Raw genomic sequence first — 23,826 nt, 5'->3', positions numbered from 1 at the left:
TAATACGTGCAGAGCTCTTTCTGCAAATTGTTGTGGAAAGAAAACTGGTAATTCAACTGTTTGGTGTATGTCAAATGTGGAAACTACCTTGGCTAAAAATTTTGGGTCGTTCTTAGGACTACCCTATCCTTACGTATCTGAAAAAATGGTTCTTACAAGGTTAATGCCTGAAGCTCACCAACAAATGTTAGTGAGGTGATTGCTATTAAAAAAGCTACCTTCCATGATAGAAACTGCAGTGGACAGTTATGCAATGGTTCCAATGGTGGCCCCATAAGCCTAGTGAGTACAATGTTGAGATTCCAAACTGGTGCAGGTGGCACTCTGGGTGGAACTACCCTTTGTAAGCCTTCCATGAAAGCTTTAACAACAGGTATTTTGAGCAATGATAAATGCTGTCTGTTTTGCATGTATGCAACTACTGCTGCAAGGTGAAGCCATATTGAAGTATATGCTTGGACACAAGTTTGTAACAGAAGAAAATAGACAATATATTGAACAGATGTTCTAAAGGGTTCAGTATGCTTATCACAACAACAGAAAACGGATCTTTTCCACTAAGCAGCATAGCATGCCTTGGTGGTGGGTTTACATGCTTCCTTAAGAATGGTCATGCACTCTGGAGGAAGACTCAAGTATCCAAACTCTAGGACTTAAGGAGCCAAATCGCGAGCTCTTTGGGATTTCAATGCCTTATTTGTCAGTGGTCGGAGTGAAAAGATCCGGATGTAGGGGAAGCATCTAGTGAGGTACTACTGATAGTTTGAGTAGCATGGTGTAACATGGTTGTCGTGCCCAAGTGGGAGCTTCTAGAATGAGGGTGAGATGTCTGCCTGAGTTTCTGGACCACAAATGGAAGCGGGAGAGGTGGAAAAGGGCAGGCAAATATCCCTGACCAACTCATCCATTCAGCATTGCCCTTGGATAGTGGGTGTGGGAGCCTGGAGGAGAAGTTTGGGTATTTTGTGTTTTTTTTACAGCTGCGAATAGGTCTATGTGCAGAACCCCCCACCTGTGAAAGTATGGAAGGACTTGAGGGTGGAGTTTCCATTCAAGAAACTTGTTGCTGCATCCTGCTGAGGTCCGCGAAGTAGTTGTCCATCCCTGGGAGGTAGTCCACTAACAAGTAAATACAGTGTCTTATTGCCCAACTCCAGAGTGTCTGAGATAGGCATGGTAACTGTATAGAATGTGCTCCCCCGTTTCTGCAAATAAAACATGACAGTTGTTTTTGTCCGTTCAGACCAGAACAACCTTGCCCATAAGACGAACTAGGAAAGCTTTGGCTGCTAGATGAATGGCTTTAAGTTCCAAGTAGATGATGTGTAGGACTTGGTGTTTGGAGTCCCAAAGCCCTTGTATAGATAGACTTTGTAGGTGAGCACCCCATCCTGTCAGAGATGCATCTGCTGTAAGAGTGATCTGGAGAACAACGTTGAGAAACGACCACCCTTCTGACAAATTTTGCATGTTCCACCACTGCAAAGAGTGATGAGTGCAGCTGTCTACTAACACTAGATCCTGTATCTGACCCTGTGACTGAGACCATTGACTTGCCACACATTCCTGCAGCTGACATGTGCAGTCTTGCATGTGGTGCTATCGCAATACAAGATGGCATCATATCCAAGATCCTTTGAACTGTTCTTACTGTCATCTGTTGATTGGGGTGTTCCTGCTGCTGCAGGGTTGTGATATTTTGAATCCTGGCTGCATTTGGGTAAACCAGTCCTAGCTGTGTGCTGAAGACAGCTTCTAGATAAGGTATGATTTCAGTATGTTGATGGTAAACCCCAGCTGATGAAGGAGACGGAGTGTGGTCTGGGTGTGTTGCAGACATAGTGGAAACATACTGGATTTGGTGAGCCAGTCGTCCAGATATGGGAAAACATGAATACTCTGTCTGCGCAGATGTGCTACAACTACTGCAAGACATTTTGTGGAGACACAAGGTGAGGTAAGAACTCCAAATGGGAGTACTTTGGACTGGAAGTGTTTTCCTTGTATTACAAACTGAAGGTATTTCAGGTGATCTGGATGTTTTGGAATGTGGGAATTTTAAGTCTAGCGCAGACATAAAATCTCCTTGTTGTAATAGAGGGATATAGTAATTTAATGGCCTGAGATCTAGGATAGGCCAAAGTGATCCGTTCTTTTTGGGAATGAGGAAGTATAGTGAATATACTCCTGTGCCCTTCTGATAAAATGGAACTGGTCCTACGGCTCCTTTGAGCCTGAGAGCATGCACTTCTTGAGTTAACAAATTTAGAAGTTCCATGGAAGGTTTGTGTTTACGACGTGGTATGTTTGGAGGTGTTTTGATGAGCTCCAGGAAATAACCACAGTGGATAATATCCAGCACCCTGTCATCTGTTGATATAGTTTTCTAAGTGGGAAAAATCTGCTGTAGTCATCCCCCGACGGGTGTTAAGTGACCGGGGGGCGTGAGAAGAGAGTCACTGCTTAGATGCAGAAGGGGTGGCAAGCGTGGAGGCACCTTTCCATTGACCTTTAGAATTGTTATCCCTATAGGTACCTCTGTAATACTCTCTTGAAGTGGATGCTGGGTGGTGTTGTCTAAAGGAGGCAGAGGAATCTGATGACGTTTGTTTGCTATGCTGCTTAAAGGAAGGTCGTTGAAAGGAACCACGAGTGATAGGAGTTTGAAGTGCTCCCATAGACCAGGTGACTTCAAGAGCACACGTAATGGAGTTATTGGAAATTAACTTGCCTTCCTGAACAAGTTGTTGTCGTTTCTTTTGATACTCCTCAGGAAGATGTTGAATGAGATCTTCCATCTCATCTCACTGTGCTTTATCATATCTTGCTAATGGCCCCTGGGTATTAGCGATTCTTCAATGATTGACTGCTTGAACTGACACCTTTTTGCCGGAGACATTTATGAGTTTAGACTCCTTATCTTGTGGAGGAGCATCTGCTGAAGTTTGAGAATTAGCTAATTTACGAGCATTTGAAACAACTAATGAGTCTGGTGGAATATGTCCTCTAATGTAAGCAGGTTCAGAAGGTGCTGCCGTAATTTTTTATCTACCCTGGGTGTTATAATTCTGCCGGGTACTGGATCCTTGAAGATCTCATCTGCAGGACGGGTCATTCCTTTTAACATGGGCAGATAGAGTCAATCCCTAACAAAAGAGAGAGTTTAAAAAAGAAAACCATCCTCTATATGATCCTTGTAATAAGGGCTCTGATGGTAAGCGCCCACCCTAGCTATAAGCTAATTGAAAGATGTTGTGTTATCTGGTGGTGAAGGCTTAACTGGGTAAAGGTATGGGTCTGGATCTCCTGGGGAATCAATGTCATATGTGTCCCAGGGATCTACTGGTGGCTGAGCTAAAGTATTATCCCCTCTCTGATTTTCTGTATATGATTGCAGACAGCCTTGTATGCTGGGTGCAGGGTGCAAAGGGCACCTAAGGCGTTTTAAAGGAAAATGGTCACTGCGAAAAGAGGTTGTAGGCTCTGGCCAGGAAGCCACTTGGGCTGAACCAACAGCCGGTCTCAGGCCTCACGATGCTCGGGCACAGGTAGGCACCTTTGGTCCTTGTGAGGAAATGCCTCCTTGGCATGGTTACCTCCTAACTTTTTGCCTTTGCTGATGCTAAGTTATGATTTGAAAGTGTGCCGGGACCCTGCTAACCAGGCCCCAGCACCAGTGTTCTTTCGCTAAACTGTACTTTTGTCTCCACAATTGGCACAACCCCGGCACTCAGGTAAGTCCCTTGTAACTGGTACCCCTGGTACCAAGGGCCCTGATGCCAGGGAAGGTCTCTAAGGGCTGCAGCATTTCTTATGCCACCAGAGGGACCCTTCACTCAGCACATGCACACTGCCTCACAGCTTGGGTGTGCTGGTGGGGAGAAAATGACTAAGTCGACATGGCACTCCCCTCAGAGTGCCATGCCAACATCACACTGCCTGTGGTATAGGTAAGTCACCCCTCTAGCAGGCCTTACAGCCCTAAGGAAGGGTGCACTATACCACAGGTGAGGGCATATGTGCATGAGCACTATGCCCCTACAGTGTCTAAGCAAAACCTTAGACATTGTAAGTACAGGGTAGCCATAAGAGTATATGGTCTGGGAGTTTGTCATACACAAACTCCACAGTTCCATAATGGCTACACTGAAAACTGGGGAGTTTGGTATCAAACTTCTCAGCACAATAAATGCACACTGATGCCAGTGTGCAATGTATTGTAAAATACACCCAGAGGGCATCTTAGAGATGCCCCCTGAAAACATACCCGACTTCTAGTGTAGGATGGCCAGTTCCTGCCAGCCTGCCACACACCAGACATGTTGCTGGCCACATCGTGAGAGTGCCTTTGTCACTCTGAGGCCAGGAACAAAGCCTGAACTGGGTGGAGGTGCTTCTCGCCTCCCTCTGCAGGAACTGTAACACCTAGCGGTGAGCCTCAAAGGCTCACCCTTTTTGTTACAGCGCCCCAGGGCATCCCAGCTAGTGGAGATGCCCGCCACTCCGGTCACTGCTCCCACTTTTGGCAGCAAGGCTGGAGGTGATCATGAGAAAAACAAGGAGGAGTCACCCACCAGTCAGGACAGCCCCTAAGGTGTCCTGAGCTGAAGTGACCCCTGCCTTGAGAAATCCTCCATCTTGAGTTTGGAGTATTCCCCCAATAGGATTAGGGATGTGCCCCCCTCCCCACAGGGAGGAGGCACAAAGAGGGTGTAGCCACCCTCAAGGACAGTAGCCATTGGCTACTGCTCTCCCAGACCTAAACACACTCCTAAATTCAGTATTTAGGGGCTCCCCAGATCCCAGAAAATCAGATTCCTGCAACCTGAAGAAAGAAGAGGACTGCTGACCTACAAGCCTGCAGAGAAGGAGGAAGACGACAACTGACTTGGCCCCAGCCCTACCAGCCTGTCTTCAACTTCGAAAACCTGCTCCAGCGACGCATCCGACAGGGACCAGCGACCTCTGAAGCCTCAGAGGACTGCCCTGACCCCCAGGACCAAGAAACTCCTGTGAGCAGGGGCTCTGCTGAACAATCTGCAACAAACTTGCAACTTTTCAACAACTTTAAAGACTTCCCGTTGGAAGCGTTAGACTTCACACTCTGCACCCGACGCGCCCCCGGCTTGACCTGCAGAAAACCAACACCTCAGGGAGGACTCCCCGGCGACTGCGAGCCCGTGAGTAACCAGAGACGATCCCCCTGAGCCCCCACTGCGACGCATGCAGAAAGAATCCAGAGGCTCCCCCTGACCGCGACTGCCTGTAACAAGGGACCCGACGCCTGGAACCAACACTGCATCCGCAGCCCCCAGGTCCTGAAGGAACCGAACTCCAGTGCAAGAGCGACCCCCAGGCGACCCTCTGCCAAGCCCAGGTGGTGGCTGCCCCAAGGAGCCCCCCTGTGTCTGCCTGCATCGTTGAAGTGACCCCCGGGTCTCTCCATTGTTTTCAATCTAAAACCCAACGCCTGTTTGCACACTGCACCCTTTCTGTGCCTTCTTGTGTCCCCCCGGTGCTCTACAAAACCCCCCTGGTATGCCCCTCTAGGACCCAAGTACTTACCTCCTGGCAGACTGGAACCGGAGTACCCCTGTTCTCCGTAGGCACCTATGTGTTTTGGGCACCCCTTTGACCTCTGCACCTGACCGGCCCGAGCTGCTGGTGTGGTAACTTTGGGGTTGCCTTGAACCCCCAATGGTGGGCTGCCTATGCCCCAAACTTGAGACTTGTGAGTGTTTTACTTACCTTCAAAACTAACCTTTACTTACCTCTCCCAGGAACTGTTGAATTTTGCACTGTGTCCACTTTAAAAATAGCTTATTGCCATTTTTACAAAGACTGTATGTGATATTGTTTTTATTCAAAGTTCCTAAAGTATCTGAGTGAAGTACCTTACATTTAAAGTATTTACTGTAAATCTTGAACCTGTGTTTCTTAAAATAAACTAAGAAAATATATTTTTCAATATAAAAACCTATTGGCCTGGAGTAAGTCTTTGAGTGTGTGTTCCTCATATATTGCCTGTGTGTGTTCAACGAATGCTTAACACTACCCTCTGATAAGCCTATTGCTCGACCACACTACCACAAAATAGAGCATTAGAATTATCTACTTTTGCCACTATTTTACCTCTAAGGGGAACCCTTGGACTCTGTGCACACTATTTCTTACTTTGAAATAGTATATACAGAGCCAACTTCCAACAGTCCTCTTTTCCACAGCTTAGGGGCAACAGGTGCATAGTTGTCTTCAGGTGTCAGGTTTTCCTTCCTGGAGAAGTCGCGGTAGAGGGGGGGCTGCATGCAGAGGCTACAGGTGTCGTCAGGGAGTCTAGGAGGGGTGAAACCATGATGACTCCGACTCTGGAGGGCTGGGGAACCTTGCTGGCACTAGTGGCCCACTTCAACTCAGACCAGAGGCGACATGTGCAGGGGTGGCTCCAGGTGAGAGGTTTTGGTGGTTCTGGAGGCTTCAGAGTCTTATCTTAGAACAGGTTCACTGATCACAGGAGGTCTTGATTCTTTATTGAAGACAGGCAGTCAGCCAATATACTTGCTAGTGTAGGCACTGTTAATATACGTGGTGCATGAGTAACCAGAGTAGGGATCTGTGGTATCGCATTGGCCTTGGCGGTTGCAGTGGAGGATCAGTTGGTGAAAGATTTAGAAATCTCCTATTGTAGTCTTTGAAACATATGCTGGAGATTATTGACCAAAGTAAGTGGCAATTGTACTGATTGTTCTTGTTGTTCCTGTTGGCCAGAAGCAGAGTACTCGTCATCATAATGTACTGGTTCTTCACCTGAGGTATAATATTGGTCCACATAATATCAGTCGTACTCATCATCTTAATACTCCTGGCACTTCAAATGAAGCGCAGAGGAACTATGCACTGCCACAATTGGACCTTCATCCTAAGGCTTGTCGTCATGCAATAAAAGTGAGGTGGGAAAGGTAAAGCCTTACTTGGCAACATATGGGCAGGCAATATTGTTTCTGTAGTGTATTTTCCTTTTGTAGATACAGGCATCAGTGGTGTCAATGGTATTTTTTGTCAATGGTGCCATTGGTGGCAAAGCCGTCGACAAGATTTGCAATGTAGGTGTTGTTGTCAATGGCGCTCTCATCTGCGTTGATGGTGCTCTTGTAAATGATCTCATAGTTGACAGTTTGGAGATATAGCCGCCGTCAGCGGTGGTGTTGACGACAATTCAAATTAGGAGGCAGTAATCGCTTTTAGAGGTTTTGTCACCGGCGAAAGGGATTTGGAAGACTTTTTCTGGGTAACTTCCTTCAGAGATGGAGTTGTGGGCTCAGAAAGAACCTTTTTCTGAGAAGTTTCTCCTTTTTGGAAGCATGAGGACATTGATCAGATTTTTTGGAATATCATAAGGACCCATGTTGAGCCGTCATCAAAGCCTTTTTAGGTGACCCTGGAGGCACTTTCTCTTAAGACCCTTGCCTTTTACGGGATTTTTCTGTCTTAAAGGAATCATTACTGTCCTCCTCAAATGGACGGTTTTCTTTGGATTTCAGTTTCTGTAGATAAATCAACAATCTTCCCTCTCTGTCTTTCAGAGTTTTTTAGACAAAGTGTGGCATACCTTACGGTCTTTAACTTTATGTTCAGAATGGAGCCAGCAGATGCAATCTTTGTGAGGATCCTCTTCGTGCAGTCTCTTTTTGGCATATGTCCCACATGGCCCGAACAATCCTTTCTTAGTTTGTTCTCTCATTATTGAGTAGTCAGAATATAAAAAACATATATAAATCTTGACCTAATGAGAATTCTTCCTGAATGGAGAGCAAACTGCAGAAAACTGAGCAGAGCTCAGGGAGACTCATCACACGACATGCAGTATAAAATCTGAGGGATTGAAGCCTCTGTAGTGAGGTTTCTAAAGGGTGCTGTTGCATGATTGGCTGGACTTTGGGTCTTATTAAATGAAGAGGATAAGCTAATGAGGCGATTTTTTTTTTTTAACATTAACCCTAGTATTTGACTATTGCTTTTTATGATATTGTGGGACTCCCACTTAGACGGGGGAGGATTCAAGTATGTGAATCTATGAAAGATCCAATACTGTTGAATCAGTCTTACTTTCTATTGTCCAATCAGGGTTAAAAGAGAGCAAAAACATCATGCAGTCCCAGAAGAAGAAGTATCTTGCTCAGACGACAGGAACCCCTCTGCACTGAAACTTCCGACACATGCCACCATAAGCCTTGAACAAAGAGGTACAGATATACAAGCAAGCATCTCTTGTACTTACAATACAGCTGTACTCCTCGTCATCCATCTCCTTCACCTTCAGGCAGTATGACTACAAAACAAAGCCAATCCAAAGATTATCAATAGTTGATCTTATACTATGCTTATATCATACTAACTTCACACACACACACACACAGTGTGGTTTTGGAGAATATATCTTGCGATAGTTTAATTGCAGACATTAACTTCCTTTCTCTCCCTGGTTGGGTCCTCAGTTTGGAGAACCGCTAGATAACTTTGAGCCAGTGTCTTTCAGGACCAACAGCCAATGAACATGACTGGGGTGTTGTCCATAGCATCAACATATTGAAATTCATGTTATCTTCTCAGGCAGCCAGGCTAAGGGCAAAACTGTGCTAGTCATCCCCTCCAAAACCACCACTTGACTGATCATTATTTAACACCTCATGTATCTAACATAAGAAAAAAAAAATGTTACTTATCTCAAAAAGATCTTAATTTTCTCTCAATGACAAGCTGATTTTAACTCCTGGTCAATCGTGTGGTGAGCTAGGAATCTGATTACAACATTACAGGTCATTCCGTATATCTCTCTTGCCACTTTCCCAATTCATACCCTCTACACGTTCCTCACTTTTATGCAGCCTCAGTCTTACTTCATGCCTGCTGATGACCCCACTGACGGCGACAACCACACCATTCTCTTGTCAGTACTATTGCACTTTTAGTATCAGAGTTATTCACAGTTAATACTGAGCTGAAATTTTCTATAGCACCCCGTTCCCCATTCATGTAGTTTATTAGCACTGTAATTAATGGGTGTTGCCAGTGCTCAATTTAATGGTACTGCATTTATCAAGCTCGGAAGGATGGAAGGTGAAGCTCTGCAGGTCACATTAGATGTTGGCAAGAAGTCTTAAGTTATTGAATAATCTTGGCCATTTGCCTCGTCCCTTTTGTAATCTGTCTGTGTAACACAATTAAAGACTGCGGTCTTCCCATTTGTGACCCAGTTCAGTTGCATAGTCCCTCCATGTCCCAAGATTCTAAGCCCATGCACGTATGCATCACTCTGTGTTATTTGCATCTCTTGCTTTCTATGTTTTCATCATGTCCTCCAGTATTTCTGCCCTTGCTTTGTACTGACCGTAACTGAATTGAATTCTTATAAAGAGCAACTGCCACTCCCAAGGAGCATCCTGGTGCTATGCGAAGAAGCCACTCAATCATGTAGAACTGAAATCAGGAATGCTCCAAATCACAGAATCAGGGAGAAGCAGAGTGAATCAGGGATCGTAAAAAGCCAGGCCTTTAGTTCCTTTTTAAAGCTTGCCTCTGTCAGTGAATCCTAAGGCGGGGAGAGATTGTTCAAGACCCTGAAACCTAGAACAGAGAAAGATTTACCACCTTGTGTCCTGAGTCTAAAAAGGACCAGCTTGATAAGGCTTGCCTCAGCGGATCTCAAGGGCCTATTTGGGGCATAATGAGCACAGGGGCTCTGAAACTTAATAAGAGGGTGTTTTGAAGCACCCTTTTATGTACTGGCAGCCAGTGTAAAGCCATCAACGGAGCTAAGGCAGATGAACGTCTCAGGAGTCTTAGTACCAATCTGGCATTGCAAAATTTGGAGTTTATGGACAGCCTGTTTGGAGGCTCCAATATACAGACTGTTACAATAGTCCAATCTGGATGTTATCAGTGTGCAGACCACAGTCTTTATGGCTGCCAGTGGAAAATAGCAAAATAACTTCTTCAATTATTTTGTGTAGGAAAATGGCCCTTGTTGCAGTTACCATACCCGCCCGCCCCACTTTTTGCCTGATACTGATGCGGACTTGACTGAGTGTGTACTGGGACCCTGCTAACCAGGCCCCAGCACGAGTGTTCTTTCACTAAAAATGAACCATTGTTTCCACAATTGGCACACCCCTGGCACACAGATAAGTCCCATGTAAAAGGTACCAATAGTACCAATGGCCCTGTGACCAGGGAAGGTTCCTAAGAGCTGCAGCATGTGTTGTCCCACCCCAAGGGACCCCTCACCTAACACATGCACACTACCATTGCAGATTGTGTGTGTTGGTGGGGGAACAAAAGGCAAAGTCACCAGGGCACCTCCCTCAGGGTGCCATGCACATAAAACACTGCCTGTGGCGTAGGCAAGTCACCCCTCTAGCAGGCCTTAAAGCCTTAAGGCAGGGTGCACTATACCACAGGTGAGGGCATAGCTGCACAAGCAATATGCCCCTACAGTGTCTAAGTCCATTCTTAAATATTGTAAGTACAGTGTGGCCATATGAAGTATATGGTCTGGGAGTTTGTCAAAATGAACTCCACAGTTCCATATTGGCTGCACTAAATACTGGGAAGTTTGGTATCAAACTTCTCAGAATAATAAACCCACACTGGTGCCAGTGTTGTATTTATTTAAAAAACACACAGATGCCCACCTGTATTTTACCCAATCATTCAGTGCAGGACTGAATGGTCTGTGCCAGCCTGCCACTGAGAGACAAGTTTCTGCCCCCTGGGGTGAGAGCCTTTGTTCTCTCTGGGGCTGGAAACAAGGCATGCAGTGGGTGGATGTGGTTCACACCTTCCCCCTGCAGGAACTGTAACACCTAGCGGTGATCCTCAAAGGCTCAGGCTTCGTGTTACAGTGCCCCAGGGCTCTCCAGCTAGTGAAGATGCCCAGCCCCCGGACAAAGCCCCACTTTTGGCAGCAAGTCCAGAGGGATAATTAGGAAAAACAAGTAGGAGTCACCACCTCTGCCAGGACCACCCCTAAGGTGTACAGAGCTGAAGTGACCCCCTCCTTGCAGAATCCTCCATCTTGGTTTGGGTGACAGAGACGAATAGGAATAGGACTGAGGCCCCCTCCCCACAGGGAATGGACACAAGGAGGGTTTAACCACCCTCAGGGACAGTAGCCATTGGCTACTGCCCTCTGACCACTACATATGTCCCTAAATTTATTTAAGGGCTCCCTGAACCAAGCTAGTCAGTTTCCTGACGACCTCAAGAAAAGGAGAATGACTGCTGAGCTGAAAATCCCACAGAGAAGAAAAGGAGACAACAACTGACTCGGCCCCAGCCCTACTGACCCATCTCCTGCTTCAAAAAGCTGCAAAAGAAGAAGCAACGTGTTTTACAGGACCAGCAACCCCTGAGAAGCCTCCAGGGGACTGCCTGCATCGCTGAGGACCAAGAAACTCCTGTGGACAGCGGACCTGTCCAACAAGAAGAAAAAGCAATCATCCTTAAAGGGACTCCTACCTCACTACAGAAGCGGGAGTCCAAAACTACTCTGCACCCGACACCCCTGGCCCATGTCCAGAGGAACCAACCAGCCAGAGAGGTCCCCCAGGCGATTCCGACCAAGTGTCCACCCTGGGCTGACCTCTCCACCCCTCCATGACAACGCCTGCAGAGGGAATCCCAAAGACCCCCATGACCGAGACTGCCCGGGATGGAGATCCGACGCCAGGAGAGGCACTGCACCCGCAGCCCCCACACTCGAGAGAAACCGACCACCGGTGCAGCAGTGACCAGCAGGCGTCCCTCCTCCCTGTCCAGTCGGTGGCTAACCTCAAAAGCCCCCCTGTGCCCTGCCTGCAGCACCTAAGTGACCCCCGGATCCACCCACTGAGCTCCATTGGCGAACCAGACATCCTGCTTGCACCCTGCACTCTGCCGCCCCTGTGCAGATGAAGGTGCATGTTTGGTGCCTACTTGCCCCCCCTCCCCCCATTTCTCCTCTAAACCCCCCCTGGTCTGCCCTCCGACAACGCAGGTATTTACCTGCAAGCAGACCGGAACCGGAGTACCTCCTGTCTCCATAGGTGCCCATGTTATTTTGGCTCCTGTTTGACTTCTGCACCTAACCAGCCCTGTGTTGCAGGTGCTGAGTGTTTGGGGTTTGCTTGAACCCCCAACGGTGGGCTACCTGTCCCTGGAGACTGAACCTGTACGTTGATTACTTACCTAAACAACTGTACTGTTCTTTCTTCCCCCAGGAACTGTTGAAAACTGCACTGTGTCCACTTTTAAAATAGCTTTTTGACGTTTTAAGAAAAACTGTGTACATTGTTGATCCCCTTCAAAGTCCTGATTATAACTATGCAAAGTACCTTTCATTTTATGTACTTACCTGCTAATTGAATCTTGTAGTTCTAGAAATAAATTAAGAAAGAATATTTTTCTACATAAAAATCCTGTTTGTCTGGAGTTAAGTCACTGAGTGTATGTTTCTGTTGTTGCCTGTGTGTGTACAACAAATGCTTAAAACTACCCTCTGATAAGTTATGTCGCTACCCGATATATCGTTAACGAAGGTAAGTAACTTGTACATCTGATAGAGACTTCTTGTTGCAGGTTCCTTACCTTAGAATAGATACCCAAGCAATGCCATCCTCGGAGGTGGGCTGCGAACCAAGATCATACTAGAAAGTCCTGCAGGACTGAACAACCAAAGTATCCGTCCTGACAGACCTGACAGTCCAGGAAGTAATGTTTGGCAAACGTGCAGGGATGCCCACGTAGCTGTCTGGCAGATATCCAGGACGGGAACTCCGCGTGCTAACTCAGTGGAAGCAACAGTTGCTCTGGTGGAATGAGCGTGCAAGCCCTCAGAGGGTTGCTTCATGGCCACAGTGTAGCACATCTTGATGCAAAGAAATACTCATCAAGAGATGGTGCGTTTTTGCACTGCTTTCCCTTTCTTCGCAGTCACATATCCAACAAAGAGTTAATCGTCCACCCGGAAATCTTTAGTATGATTTAGATAGAACGCCAATGCTCTTCTTGGGTCCAGACCATGTAGTCTCTCCTGCTCATTTGAAGGATGCTGGGGTGCGAAAAGTAGGCAAAGTGATGGACTGGCCTACATGAAAAGGTGTAACAACCTTGGGAAGGAAGGAAGTCTTAGTGCACAACACCACTTTGTCAGGGTGTACAGACAAGAATGGGGGCTTGGAAGAAAGAGCTTGAAGCTCACTCACTATGCGAGCAAAAGTGATGAAGAAAGACAGTCTTGAAAGTGAAGAGCCGTAAAGGGCAATTGTGCATTGGCTCAAAGGGAGTACACATTAAGTAAGTAAGGACAAGATTGAGGTCCCACTGAGTCATGATAAATGGAGTGGGAGGGCATAAATGGGTGAGACCTTTAAGAAATCGATTGACAATGGGAGACTTAAAGAGTGAGGGCTGATAAGGTAACCCAAGAAAGGCCGAAATAGCCAATAAATACCCTTTAAGGGTGCCTAAAGCAGAGCCCTGCTGGGCTAAAGAAAAAGTGAACAAAAGAACCTCGGAAAGAGGAGCAGAGAGGGGATCAACAGATTTCTTGGTACACAATGCCACAAATTTACGCCAATGACCGGCGTATACCGTTTTGGAGGAGGGACGCTTGGCTGCCAAGTTAACGTCACAGACTTCAGGTGCAAGGTCAAAAGCTGTCAACTGCCGCCTCTCAATCTCCACGCATGAAGGCGGAGATTTGACAGGTTCGGTGTAGAACCGTCCCCTGCTGCTGCGACATTAGATTCTCCCAAAGAGGCAGTCTGAGTGGAGGATCTGTGGCCATGCTCAATATCTCTGGATACCATAATCTCCATGCTCAGTCCAGAGCCACCAAGATAACTTGGGCCGGTCATTCCTGATCTTCTTGAGAACTCTCTTGAGAAGTGGTATAGGCGGAAAGGCAGAAAGGAGCCCGGAGAGTTCCACTCGAGACAAAAAGCATTTGAGTGAGTGCCGCCTTGAATTCCAATGTGCAAAACAGCTGACATTATGCGTTCTCTGCAGAGGTGAACAGAACGTACCAAGACTCTCCCCACTGCTGAAAGAGACCATTCGCCACCTCCGGATGGAGACGCCATTCGTGACCGGCTATGCATCAACAGCTGAGTTAGTCTGCTCTGGCGAGAGCCCGCCAGATGTTGAACCACCACGGTAATGTCCTGGACATGGCTGGAACATCAGAGGTGTAGTGCCTCCTGACAAAGGGTCCACGACCCTACTCTGCCTTGTTTGCTGCAGTACCACCTGGTAGTAGTGTTGTCCGTGAACACTTGCACTACTCTCCCTTTGAGAGAGGGATAAAATGCTTTCAATGCAAGCCTGATCGCCCGTAGCTCCAGAAGATTGATATGAAGATCAGACTTTGCTGGAAACCAGAGGCCTCTGATCTCCACCTCTCCCCTGTGGCCACCCCAACCCAGAAATGACGCATCTGTAACTATGGATAGATCTGGCTGGAGAAGGGAGAGGGATCTGCTGAGGACCCAATGCGGATTTGAAAGCCACCACTGCAGGTCTTTTGCTGTCCCTTCTGAGATCTGGACCATGTCTGAGAGATTTCCCTGATGCTGCACCCACTGGAACTTCAAGTCCCACTGCAGAGCCCGCATATGCCATCTGGCATGCGTTACTAGCAGGATGCAGGAGACCATGATGCCCAACAGCCTCAGAGTCAGCCTCACCGAAACCCAAGACAGAGGCTGAAAGATCGGAATCATAGCATGAATAGCTAGGAGTCGCTTTTCGGGAGGATAAGCACAAAACTGCACTGTGTCCAGAACAGCTCAGATGAAAGGGAGCGTCTGAGAGGGAGGCAGCTGTGACTTCGGCACGTTGATAGTGAACCCCAGCGTGTGCAGGAGGCTTGCCGTAGTCTGAAGGTGGGAGACAACCTTCTGCGGTGAGTCCGCCTTCAACAACCAGTCATCGAGGTAGTGGAAGACTGAAACCCCTAACCTGCGTAGATGAGCTGCAACCACCGCCATCACTTTCATGAACACCCGAGGGGTGCTGGTAAGGCCAAAGGGGAGCACAGTAAACTGAAAGTGCTCGTGACCTACCACGAATCGTAGTTAAGGTAAGTGGGCAGGAAGGATGGGAATATGGAAAAAAGCATCCTGAAAGTCCAATGCTACCATCCAGCCTCCTGGGTCCAAGGCAGCCAGGACCTGACCCAGGGTGAGCATTTTGAATTTCTCCTTCTTGAGGAAGTAATTGACGTCCCAAAGGTCTAGGGTGGCATGTAAGCCCTTGGCTTTTTTTGGGCACCAGAAAGTAGCGAGAACAACCACCACTACCTACCTCTGGCGCAGGGTCCTTCTCTATGGCTCCCTTGGCCAATAGAGCTGTAACTTCTTGGCGGAGAAGTGCCAAATGATCCTCCAGAAGATGACTGACTGATGGAGGCATGGCTGGTGGGACAGATTTGAAGGGAAGGGTGTAGCCCCTTCGAACGAACTGCAAAACCCACCTGTCCGTAGTGATGGATTCCTAGTGGGGCAGGTGATGATGAATCCTGCCACCAACTGGAGCAGAGTGAGGGGACGGACTAGGGAGGGTTTGGAGGCTGCAGCGGGGGCAGGGGTGGACTGGGCAGACCTCTGGTTCCCTGTCACGCGCCCACGTGGGGTTCTGCTTCCCCGACCACGCAGCGGCTGAAAAGCATGGGTGGCATGGTAGCTGGGATGGGGACGTGACAAGGAGCCCCTTCCTTGGCCAAGAAAGGGGCAAAAAGGGGGACTGTTGGGGGCAAGGGCTAGTGGAAAAGCCAAGGGACCGAGCCATAGCCTGGGAGTCCTTGAACCTCTCCAAAGCAGAGTCCGCCTTGTCTCCAAAGAGACGGGAGCGATCAAAAGGCATGTCCATAAGGGTCTGTTGGACATCACCCGTAAAACCAGACGTACACAACCAGGCGTGGCGCCTCAAGGCCACCAGGTCGTCGCAACCTATCTGACTAGAGAGTAGGTAGTGTCCAGCTCACGTCTGATTGTGAACTTTGCAGCATCTCTCCCATCAGTGACAGCTTGGGAGACAATAGCATGGGTCTCCTCTGGTATCTGTGGCAGAACCTGCGCGACCGCATCCCACAGAGAGTGGGTATAGCGGCCCAAAAGGCATGCGGTGTTCATGGACCGCAGTGCGAGACTGGAGGAAGAAAACATCTTCTTCCCAAATTGTTGCAGCCTTTTTGATTCCCTATCCAGGCATGCAGAAGGGAATACACCCAAGGTAGAGGAAGCCTGGATGACAAGGCTCTCAAGTGTAGGGTGTGCAATAGTCCTGTTCACAGGAGCCTCTGTGTTGGGTCTGGACAAAGTACCCAAGAGGACCCCACTCGGTGACCAGGAACAAAGCTTGTACTGGGTGGAGGTGCTTCACACCTCCCCATGCAGGAACTGTAACACCTTGTGGCGAGCCTCAAAGGCTCAAGCCTGGTGTTACAGCGCCCCAGGGCACTCCTGCTAGTGGAGATGCACGGACACAGCCCCCACTTTTAGCGCAAAGTCCAGAGGAGATAATGAGAAAAACAAGGAGGAGTCACCCTCCGGCTAGGACAGCCCCTAAGGTGTCCTCAGCTGAGGGGACCCCTGCCTTAGAAAATCCTCCATCTTCCTTTGGAGGATTTCCCCCCCAAGAGGATTAGGGATGTGACCCCCTCCACACAGGGAGGAGGCACAAGGAGGGTGTAGCCACACTCAGGGACCGTAGCCATTAGCAACTGCCCTCCAGCTCTAAACACACCCCTAAATCTAGTATTTAGGGGCAACCCAGAACAACAAATTCCTGACGACCTGAAACAAGAAGGACTGCTGACCTTAAAGCCTTACTGAGACGACGGAGAAAACAACTGACTTTGCCCCAGCCCTACCGGCCTGTCTCCAGACTCAAAGAACCTGCAAAAGCGACGCATCCAGCAGGATCAGCGACCTCTGCTGACTCAGAGGACTGCCCTGTAACCCAAAGGACCAAAAAAACATCCAAGAAGAAACCATCTTTGAAGGGACTCCAGCCTCACTCCGGAAGCATGATTCCCCAACACTCTACACCCGACGCCCCCGCTCATGTCCAGAGAAACCAACACTACAGTGAGGACCCCCAGCTGACTCCCACGAAATTGACACCCTGAGACGACCTCCCTGCACCCCCCACGGCGACGCATGCAGAGAGAATCCAGAGGCTCCCCCTGACCGCAACAGCCCGGTAACAAAGAACACGACGCGCCTGGAAAAAGCACTGCACTGCACCCGCAGCCCCCAGGCCCGAGAGAAACCAACTACCGGTGCAGGAGTTACCAGCAGGCGGCCCTCATCATCGCCCAGTCGATGGCTGGCCGGAGAAGCCCCCCTGTGCCCTGCCTGCATCACCAGAGTGACCCCCGGGTAACTCCATTGATTTCTATCTAAAACCATACACCTACTTTACACACTGCACCCGGACGCCTCTGTGCCACTGAGGGTGTATTTTGGGTGCCTGTTTGTGACCCTCCCCCAATGCTCTAAAAAACTCCCCCCCCCCCCCCGGTCTGGTCCCCGAGGACGAAACCCCTCCTGGTCTGTTCCCCGAGGACACAGGTACTTACCTGCTAGCAGACTGGAACTGGAGCAGCCCTAGTCTCCATAGGCGCCTATGTTATTTGGGCCCTACTTTGACCTCTGCACCTGACTGGCCCTGTGTTGCTGGTGCTGAGTGTTTGGGGTTGAATTGAACCCCCAGTGGTGGGCTGCCTGTGCCCCGGAGACTGAACTTGTAAGTGCTTTACTTACCTGATAAACTAACTTTTACTTACCTCCCCCAGGAACTGTTGATTTTTGCAGTGTCCACTTTTAAAATAGCTTATTGACATTTTTGCCAAAACTGTGTACCTTACTGTTTTACTTCAAAGTTCCAGACCTACTTATGCCAAGTACCTTACAATTTATTGATTAACTTGAATTCTGAATCTTGAGGTTCTAAAATAAATTTTAAAAATATATATTTTTCCATATAAAAACCTATTGGCCTGGAGTTAAGTCTTTGAGTGTGTGTTCTCATTTATTGCCTGTGTGTGTACAACAAATGATTAACACTACCCTCTGATATGCCTACTGCTCGACCACACTACTACAAAAAAGCGCATTAGTATTATTTAATGTTGCCACTATCAACCTCTAAGGGGAACCCTTGGACTCTGTGCATACTATCTCTCACTTTGAGATAGTATATACAGAGCCAACTTCCTACAACGTTAATGGTGGGCACCACCAACGTCTGTAGCGTCGATAATCAAACCAGCGCCGGGGAAGGTCACAGTGGTACGACTAACGTCGGTGCAGATCCAGAGGGGACCTCGGTGGCCGGAGCTGAAGCTGCCGGCGCGGAACCTGAAGGCCCCCCCGACTGAACCCCTTGGGCCCAAAGGCGCCGTATCGGGGTCGGCCTGCCCAAAAACAAGGTGCCTGGCCTAATAAAAATCATTCAATTGGGCAGGGGTCGCTCCGGCTCCTGGAATCTCAGGGAAGCGCAGAGCAGACCCAGAAGCAAGCTACGGAGATGTAGGTCTTCAGCGTCAACGCTCCTCCATGCCACATCAGCCGAGCGACGGGGTGAAGTCAAAGGGTGCTGAGACTGCTTCGATGACTTCTTACATTGGCCCGAAGAGGTAGAGGAAGAAGAGTGATGGCGGCTCTGCGAGCGGACTCAAGACCTTCCCCTAGAGTGAGATCGAGACCTACGGAGTCAAGCGCTGGGCCGCCATGAGCTTGAGAGACTGCTCCCTGAAGGCTTTCAGGTGTAAGGCCCGGCACTTGGAGCACAAGTTCGGGTCAAGATCGTGCTCCAGGCACCACAAACAGACCCAATGCAGATCCATCACCGACATCATGCAGTGACAGTCCTCGCAAGGCTTGAAACCGGTCTCGGGGGACATCTTGACGCACCAAAAACTCGACAAAGGGGTCGTCATTATGGTGACTATGACACCAATGACACCCGCGGAGTCGACTGATACCACTTACTGACGCGCAAGGGTATTACTCGAAGAAAAAGATCTCCGGACCCAGTCTGACACCTGGGGGAAAATTCTAAGGTAAGGAATCTGCAACTAGAAGTCTCTATCAGATATAATGTTACTACTGCTTGATTAAATTGTAATCAGTTTACTAGCCTTGTACGGATGAAAAATTAGTCTTCCTGGCAGGACTCAAGGCAGTGACACCAGATCACATTAGATGTCAGCTGCAGGCTTTAAGCCACTAAGTAAACCTGCCAGTTTGATGACATGCCTCTCTCCTTTTCTGTCCTTCTTTTGTGTAACACAAGGGAGGGTTCTGGTCTTATCATCTGTCCCCAAGTTAAGTTGCTGCTTCCTTCTATCCTCAGATCATCTAGGCTTGCACTTCCCCAATGCCCTGTACTCCATCTCCATGCCTTAATTTCTCTTGCCAGGTTTATTTCCCTCCCGTCTTTCAGTATTTCTGTACCCAACATTAACAATGTACTTCCTCCGTGTCAACCCATCAACATCCTTTTTCCTTTTACATATCATACCTACCTCTGTAGCTTTGTCCTGTGCCAGATCCCTGCTCCCTTACTGCCCAATTCTTTCCCCAGTACTGTTACACCTTTATCCTCCTTGAGTTCTTCATGACTGTTAACATTAATAACCTGTTCTTTTCTGTAGCATCTAACTCCACGATGCACTTCTGCCACTTCTAAGCACTGAATCGGCAGAGTCTTGGGTTGCTTGTGTTCAGTTTCAGAGAGGACCTGGCCTGGCAGTTGGGCTCACTGTTCCTACTGGAGAAGGCTCAAGACTCATTTGCTTATAAATGGGACTAATCTGAGGAGTCATGGAGAGCAAAAGAATGATGAACTAGAATGCTACCCTGAGTGATTGCCAGTGATAAGACTTATTGCAAGCATTCCTCCCACCAACTTTTGTGTGCTTATTGTACTGGACTTCATCATCAAATATCAATAAGATCTTTGGTGGAGACCATGAAGATAGAGAAATTACTGGTAGGATAGTGGCCAGTTTGTTTGTTATTTGCTGCACGTTTAATGCATTCTCCCATCACTTTTTGCGTGTCCGGTACAATAAGCTTCTGAGCAGCACATCCGATCTATCTCACTCTTTGCCACAAAGACACAATAAAAGGAAACAATGATGCCCTTACTGTGGAAACGATACTTACAAGATACTCAAACTTGACATCCAGGTACTTGCGGATTGTCAGCTTAGTGTCAGGAATGGCTTTGTTGAGGTATGTGTTCAGGTCATTAAGCATCTGTGAAAGGGAAGCAAAGGCGAAACAAGAATCCAGGCGTATCAGATGCTGAACTGGGAGTTTCAGGTCATCACAGTACAGGTCATCTTAACACTCATTTGCAGTATGTCATCCTACTCTGCTATCAAGCCACAACACACAGGTGTCACATCCTGTACAACTTATGACTTGCAGCGCAAACCGGTATAGGACGACAAGAACCCAGAAAGAGCAATGAAGACACACCTTAGTACTGCACCACACCACTAGCTTCTCTGTCAGTACTGCACTAGGTACAACACTGCTGTAGGACCTGCCACACAAGTCTGTTTATCTCAGCTGAACACCTAGACTTACATAGCTGTCTGAAAAATGCACCTACTGACTGAACCATTATGTGTCAGCTAACTTTCAGACCTTCACCACAGCTGAATTTTGACATATCACAGTAAAGGGCAAGCAATTCTGCCAATGAGCTAAATCGTGATATGAAGCATTGGCAAGTTTTACAGTCCTTGTACGCATACAAACACCTGCCAGGCAGCAGATTTCTCTCCTTCAGCACCTTCTTCTATTTCAATGATGGTACCAAAAAAGCATCTCAGCCATCTGCCCTTTAGTTGGACATGTGGCATTCTAAGCAACTGCAGCACTGAGACACAAACATTAACAACACACCTCAATTGTGACTTACTCCACCACCTGGTACTTTAGTACTGCGAATTAAGCCCAACTCTGAATATACCTCAATCCTGCGAAACCACTTTTTTATTTTTAGAAAAAGCCCAGGATTGTGGCGATCAACAAACTTTTGTGTTTGTTTCAAGCAGGCTTCACCCACCCTTTATACATTATCAACCTGCTCAGTTCCCTGATGTTACCGGCTTGATGGTCTTTAGCATTCGGATCCCAAACTTCTCAATATTGCGGTGTGCGTCAGCAAACTTGACAAAGGCTTCACTGGCAGCAGGCTGGGGTTCCCGAACCCCAATCACAGAAAATACATCTCCAAAGGCTGTTAAGGTGGCGAAGGAAGAATAAACACATTGAAATAGTCTTAAAAAAAACAAAGCAGCATTGGCAGAAAGGGAAAGCGATTTGATGGGGTGTGGGGAGAGCACACACACAAACAACCCACCCCTCTCTCTCTCACCACCCGGGATTATACACAGGGAAATGATGATCTTTATTCTCATGTAAAATATGCACCTTAACAGTGTAAATGGAAAAACTAGGACTAAGTAGGCAGTTTTGTAAAACGGATGTGTTAATATATTCTTTTAAATAACATTAACATTTGTATTTTGTTTTTACTGATTTGATACTAATAGAGCAGGTTTAAAAAATCTGCATCTTACTTGTGCTTGCCAAGGAAAGTATTGGAATATGTACACCAATTTTCTATTTTTAATAGTACTAAAGGCTTGCATGCACGTCATGGTTACCAGTGAGAATACGTGCTCCATCACATATTTCTAATGTTGCGCACCCCCTTTCTGTAACACATGTACACAAAAACCTCTAGTTTGATTGCAGAAGCATGTGCACTGGTATTACCCCTTCATCAATGCCTGACATTGAGGGTATTTTGATATAATTTGCCAATGCAGCATCGTCCCTGCTTGCTGATAACATTCAGTACACAATAACAATCTGACTTAGGATGATCCTGTGCATTCCATTACAGCCTACATCCTGTTCCTAGAAAACTACCCTGCAGTCCATTATGCTCTTATGACAGAAGAACGCACTTCCTTAGTAACTAGCCCCCATTGTTTTATTCACTCACTGGGCAAGTCTGCGACTTGCATTTATGTATTCTGAGTGTTGGGCTAACGTTCACAATTATGTGTTGTGGTATCTTTAAAACGGTTCAGATCTCAAAGGCGGTCTACGGAACTAACGTCCTGGTTCCCATCAATAATCTGTACCCCAGATTCTTTGAAGCATGAAGATGACCCTTACCGCGATGTGTTTGTGATAGTTCAAAGAAAGATCGAAGGAGGAGTCTGGTATGTTCCATCAATCCTGGGAAGGAAGAGAAGCATAGCAGGACATACATTAAAGATACAGGGTTTACTAGGAGAAGAGAAAGAAAAGGGGCAGGCAAATGCTGAGCGGAATCAAGAGTTAGTTAACCAATAGAACAAAGTAACAGCATAGCTGTAAACAAAGAATATACCGAACCAATGTCAAAAGAGACTTCAAGATTGTAAAACTCACTATGATTCCCTCACCCAACACCAGGACAATACCCCTGCCTCATCAAGTCATTGCCTAAAGAGGTCAGCAAAAATACAACAGGTGAGGAGAAAGCCTTCCAGCACACGAGAGCAGGCATCTGGTCTCCGAACTGTAACCTCTGAGTTAAACATAACTTCAGAACCACTGATGGTGTTGGCACAAAGTGGGAGATGTTCATAAATTGACAGACCCAAACCCTACTCAAACCCCATCACTAAATGTAATGATAGAAAGTGATTTTTTATGCAAACAAGAAGCAATGCCAGAAAAGACCCAAATGAAGAAGGCTATTACCTTTGTAAAGCTCAGCGGTCCGTTCCAGTTCTTCCAACCGCTTCACAAGGCCATCTGAAGAAACAAAGACTCAAAGATGAAGTCTTAAAGAACTGTGGCTCAAAGGAGAATAATGCACCTATGGGCAAGGGTTCCAACATGGGTATTTTTCAATAATTGATCTGAGACAAGGAGAAACAGAATGATAAGCACAGGTATTTTGGCCCGCTGCCCATCAATGCCATTAAGGGCGAGCCCAACATTCTAAAGTTATTAAACAGCAATATTTTACAGCTTTTTGAAGAGGCCAAATACATATTTTACAATCGACTCTTTCAATTAACATTTCAATGTGAGGTCACAATGTCTCTGGAAACCAAAGGACCAATTGCAAAAAAACAGCTTTCATTACTGACATCTGCATTTCACTGTTATCACAGAGTGAGCAAAAGGACAGGCTCTCTGTGCAAGCCATAGAACTTTCTATAACTCATCATGCTCCAGATGAAAATTATATGCATTTGATCTCCTCCAAAACGAAACTTTCACATGCTTAGATCCTTCTCTCTAGGTTCTCTGTGAAATATCACAGTCAGATTAACAGCACCCTTCAGAGACGATATGGTGGTTATACACTGATCATTAACCCATTGAAAAATTCTTTACCTCAGTGCCATTGTTCACCACCTCTACCCCTCCCCTAAGCTCATCTGATCTTAAACTTTAGGAATGATACTCATAACACTTTCAACTCCTCTTAAATCGCTCAGAACTACTCACATGAGAATCGTCTGGCTCTCATCCAAGCCTCAACTGATACCGAGTCCCCCAAGCCTGATCATCAGGTACCAGACTTTTACACTGAATTTCAACACCCAATTGCCCAACCACAAGCAGCATACACAAAGCTGAACACTCAGACTGCCTCTATCCCTGAATACAATGATCAAATCTATTAAGATCCTACGCCAGTAATACACGTTGAGTCTGTTGAATTCACTTAATTAATGACACCCTTCATTTTATC

General features: G+C 47.2%; 1 protein-coding gene across 3 annotated transcripts in view; it reads right to left on the bottom strand.

Moving 5' to 3' along the window:
• Window positions 1–23,826, bottom strand: part of PICK1 (protein interacting with PRKCA 1) — a 103,123-nt gene that overhangs the window by 29,677 nt on the left and 49,620 nt on the right. For all 3 annotated transcript variants that reach the window (XM_069205206.1, XM_069205205.1, XM_069205204.1), the window contains exons 7-11: window positions 22,821–22,874; window positions 22,248–22,310; window positions 21,164–21,297; window positions 20,211–20,303; window positions 8,276–8,326 (exon numbers count right to left, since the gene is read on the bottom strand). In XM_069205206.1, coding sequence (XP_069061307.1) covers window positions 8,276–8,326; window positions 20,211–20,303; window positions 21,164–21,297; window positions 22,248–22,310; window positions 22,821–22,874 — 395 coding nt within the window. The remainder of the gene's footprint in view (window positions 1–8,275; window positions 8,327–20,210; window positions 20,304–21,163; window positions 21,298–22,247; window positions 22,311–22,820; window positions 22,875–23,826) is intronic.

Source organism: Pleurodeles waltl, chromosome 8, assembly GCF_031143425.1.
Source record: "Pleurodeles waltl isolate 20211129_DDA chromosome 8, aPleWal1.hap1.20221129, whole genome shotgun sequence".
Classification (NCBI taxonomy): Eukaryota; Metazoa; Chordata; class Amphibia; order Caudata; family Salamandridae; genus Pleurodeles; species Pleurodeles waltl.
The sequence above is the reverse complement of the archived record's forward strand: the minus strand, read 5'-3'. Positions and strand labels throughout refer to the sequence as shown.